The sequence below is a fragment of the Diadema antillarum genome, unplaced genomic scaffold, assembly GCF_040938485.1.
Source record: "Diadema antillarum isolate AM-2024a unplaced genomic scaffold, OU_Dant_1.0 scf00000018, whole genome shotgun sequence".
NCBI classification, from domain to species: Eukaryota; Metazoa; Echinodermata; class Echinoidea; order Diadematoida; family Diadematidae; genus Diadema; species Diadema antillarum.
In genome coordinates this window covers 1,920,736-1,925,092 of record NW_027270907.1, presented here as the reverse complement: position 1 = coordinate 1,925,092, position 4,357 = coordinate 1,920,736, and the positions used below count along the sequence as shown (strand labels likewise).

The 4,357-nt window shown below is 38.4% G+C and overlaps 1 protein-coding gene across 1 annotated transcript; it reads left to right on the top strand.

Annotated features, from left to right (window-relative positions):
* Nucleotides 1-654: 654 nt before the first annotated feature.
* LOC139727622 (protein SPMIP1-like) lies at nucleotides 655-3,469 on the top strand. Its single transcript, XM_071638606.1, has one exon. It carries the CDS (start codon nucleotides 817-819, stop codon nucleotides 1,375-1,377), a length of 561 nt encoding a protein of 186 aa, XP_071494707.1. The 5' UTR covers nucleotides 655-816; the 3' UTR covers nucleotides 1,378-3,469.
* The last annotated feature ends 888 nt before the right edge of the window (nucleotides 3,470-4,357 follow it).

The window sequence follows — 4,357 nt, the reverse complement described above, 5'->3', positions numbered from 1 at the left end:
ATACTTAAGAAGCAAAAAATTGTGGAGAACTAACTCAAAAACACTGAAAGACAGCCCCCGGTCTAAAAAAAAAAAAAAAAAAAAAAAAAAAAAAAAAAAAAAAAAAAAAAAAAAAAAAAAAAAAAATCAAACTTCAAATTTCAAACGATCTCTTCCCCGTCTCTACGTCTCTACCCATCAAAAATCAATTTCAATTAGGGTTACAACATTGTGTCTGGCTACCATGTTGACGTCCAGGAGGCGGGGCTCTACCACCTCCCTGATACAACGATGGTATCCATGTGTGCACGGCAATCACCGGCACAAGAGAGCCGACTGTGTCTCATCCACTTCTCATGGGGTCTGACTACAAATACTAGGAAAAAATATATTTTTTGCACATTAATTCTAACATCAATACTTTTACATATATAGTTCGTATTAATTGGCTAAAGCAATTACTTCTTGTTTTTATGAAAACACGAGAATGAAGTAAGTTTAATTCTATGATGCTCACGTTGCTCCCCTATCAATTGTATGGTACATGCCGTGCCATTGTCTAGTCTTGTAACCATAACGACACCCTTGTTGATATACCTCCACGCGCCGCCGGTATGCATGTGTGTGGGCCCATACATGCCACACGTTACGTACAGACAGATACCAATTATACACAACGTACATTACGTCGGATGATTACAGCCAGATAGTTGTGTAGATGGAACTGGTTTCCGCGGTTTCCGTTAATATTTGTGCCTGGTTATCCTTCAAGTGAAAAGGATAAGAAACCTGACTTTTCTTCAGCTCAAGTCACTGAAATAGTCTTATATTCTCAAGATGCCGCGTGAATTATTTGATGTCCAACGACAAAATTTCTGGACTGAATCCATCCACAAGGAGGCTTACACCCGCCTGGCATGGCACGAGAAATACAGCAAGGAGTTTGCCAGGGAGTCCCGCGAAGGCGGACAGGCGGCTATCGCTCGAAAGAAGCGCCCGGACATGGTTCCCAAAGTAAAGCTGATTCCTGTGCAGGCACTAAAAACCAAGAAGGCACCAGCAAAGACTGACGTGTCAAAGGCCCAGGAAGAATCTAAGCAGAAATTTGCAGAGCTGGCTGGAAAAAATCCTGATGCTCTTCTTGTGGAGATGAGACCCGCCACTCCGAAGGTGCGTGCACAATTGTATGAAGGATTTAGCAAGGAAGGCACTGGACGCTATGCCTATCTGCAGATTCGGAAGCTGAAGAAACCAGAGTGCAAATACGAAGTTCCACTTACCAGCTCCTGGGAATATGGTTGGAGACTAGATGACGTTGTGAAGGAATTCAAGGCCCCCTCATTTGGGCGTTCTCGCATTGTCAAGGACTCTTTCTATCGCACCAATGGCATATTCTAGATTGAGATACATACAAGAATGTCAGTTCTTGAAACTTCTCTTGCTGCAGTCATGCTGTGCATGAAGAGGGCAAAATCACTGTTGATGTCAGGCCTGGAGCCTGTCAAACCACTAACTTTAATGTAGAACATGCCTAACGGTTAACACATTTAAAGATGTGGTGAGGTCAAGATGGTTGGACTTGTCTAAATCAGTCCACAGAAGTGTTACTGTAAAAAGAGAATGATCAATTACAATATTATGCAAATAACTGATAACTTCCAGCTCCTGTCAAGCATGGATAGCCTTTCGCAGCATGATGATTTTATTGGACAATGGTGGTGTTTTAGCAAGAAATATAAAGTAGTGCAAGTTATCATTTCGAATGTGAATATATTTCAAACTCCTGATTTTCTCAAACTTAAACCGCTGCTCTCTACTTTTGCTTTTGTGGGGTACTTCCAAGAGACATCGATTTTACAGCCCTTTTTAGAAAACAAACGAACTGGCTCCTGCAATCCAGCTAGTAGACTATTAAAGTGTAATGTGAATTCAATTGTTTCCCTTTTTGTATTTAGATTTCAGGTGTATATTTGTCTAAATTAGATGGAGCTGTAGTGTTTTTGAACTATTTTGTATATGTCATATTCACAGACTCTAACCCGAAGCACCTTCTGATCTGGAGATTCTCCCGCCTGAAACCCCTAGCAAACGAAAGACTCCAAGTTTATGTGTGCGAAACGCGAAGTTCCTAGGGTTATAGATGCTCTCTGGTGCTATCTAAGGCTTATTTTTGCAACATACGATAGCAATACATGTGAGTAAGAAATCCTTTCCAACAGGAGACATTGAGCCAGGGCGGGAGAAATTAAATCTCAAACGTGAGAACGGGAGATTTTGCAAAAATGGGTTTTCGGCAGGAGATCTCCCATCGAAAACGGGAGAGTTGGAGTCTCTGCATATTCCAGATATCCAGCATCTTAGGAGTCTATCATATTCTTCCATTCATTTATGCAGGTACAGTTTTGTAGTTGCCCTGTCTATGCATATTTTTTTCTCATCCGAGGATGAACAAACTATTTCAGTGCTCTCCCACATACACCTACGTACAATACGTCATACAAGAGACTAAATAATGAGGTGGTCAAGTGACATTTTTACATTGTTACTTAGCACAGATGTATCATCTTGAAAGTAGACCAAATGTAGGTGTACACAGTACATTGCTATTGTAACAAACACATTTAAAACTAAATTCTTGTTACAACACACAGTAATTTGAATTGAAGTCCCAAAATTATATATGTATGTAAACATCTGATACACTGTACTGTTCAGCTGTAACAACATTTCAATATAATGAAAGAAAACCACCAGTCCTGTATGAGGACTTCCCTATAACAGGAATACACTGTACCAGCAGCTTCATAATCATTTCCTTCATTGTAATTGTGCATTATGGTATTAAAACCATGTCATTTCAGTGGACTATGAACTTGACAGAGAGGAGAGTAAACATACATATAGGCAGACTGCATTAAATTAAAGTGGCGGTATACTGGATTTGTATCATACATTTTAGTATTATTTTAAGAATTGCAAGTCATGAGAGATGCCTAAGCATATCAAATTGTGAGATTGAGAATACAGAATTACCACTTGTTACTGTGTAAGAAGCATTGTTTTACGACCGAGAAATCATGGAGTTTGTGTTATTAAAATGTCATCTTGCACCTCCTACAGTAGACATTTGGTATTTGTGAAGTCATCAACATTTTGTCATCACAGACATTGAACTGGCACATGGTGCTACATCTGTGCAGCAATTAGCATCAATATCCTGATGGCATAATCATCTACAGTGTTGTGTTAAGCCCACCGATATGTATATTATTACATAGAATTTCTACCACAAAGAGCTTGTAATAATAACTTGCACAAGTCAGAAAAAAAAAAGTTATTGTGCTATGTTCTGTCCTTGGAACAAATTAAGGTTGAACAATTGTTTCACACTTGTATAAAGAAATGCGACATTTATTCTGGTTAACGATTGTTACACTTTAATACTCCACATGTTCATGTATTAAAGAAAAAGTGTTGTGCTACATAAGTGTAATTTTGCTGTCATGGTGTTAGCATGATTGAGTTCTTGAATTAATGCAGTATTTCAGGAATAGTGATGGGAAGGTTGAAAGGTTGTACTCTTTGTATATCTACATATATGCATGTGTGTGTGTGTGTGTGTGTGTGTGTGTGTATATATGTATATGTGCGTGTGAAGGCAGTGCAAGTGTTACACATGGCCATAATGAATAATGATTCCTTGACATTATTTTCATTTAAGTAAGACATTAAGTACATGTAGATACACTTCATGTTGGAACATCTGGGCCCTTTGCCTATCAAAAAGTTGAGATCAAACAGAAGTCAGAATATCAAAGTCTCAAGATACCCAATTCTGATGGGCTGATAAACTCACTTATGATAACCCGACTTCTGTTTAATCTCAACTTTTATGAAACGTTTCCACTTTTACAATTAGCCTCTACAGTGCCAAGTTAATTGCAGGGAAAGAGAGAGAAAGTGAAGTACTGTAAGTAACCACAGCTGGGTGTGGAACTTTTTCAGGGTTGGCAAGAACAGAGTTACATGTGCAATGAACAGCTAGCATAAAGTGATTGGCAACTTGAGTTTCTTTACAGGATCACCTCCATAATCACGAATGCAAAATTCAGTCAACCACAATAAAATAAATGACACCAGAAACACTAGAATGACAACGTTTGTCTGGATTAATGAAGAAAATCTCTACTTTTAATTTGTATTTCACAAAATGAGAAAACATACAAACACATATCGACTTTCGGACAAAAGAAAACATCCAAAGAAATGAGTCTTTTAAATGAGATGTAAGTGTAAATTTCAAAGGTAGATGATTGTAAATGAGCAATGTTGCACATACATGTAGTATGTCTACCATTCTAGCATCTGGTCAAACTCT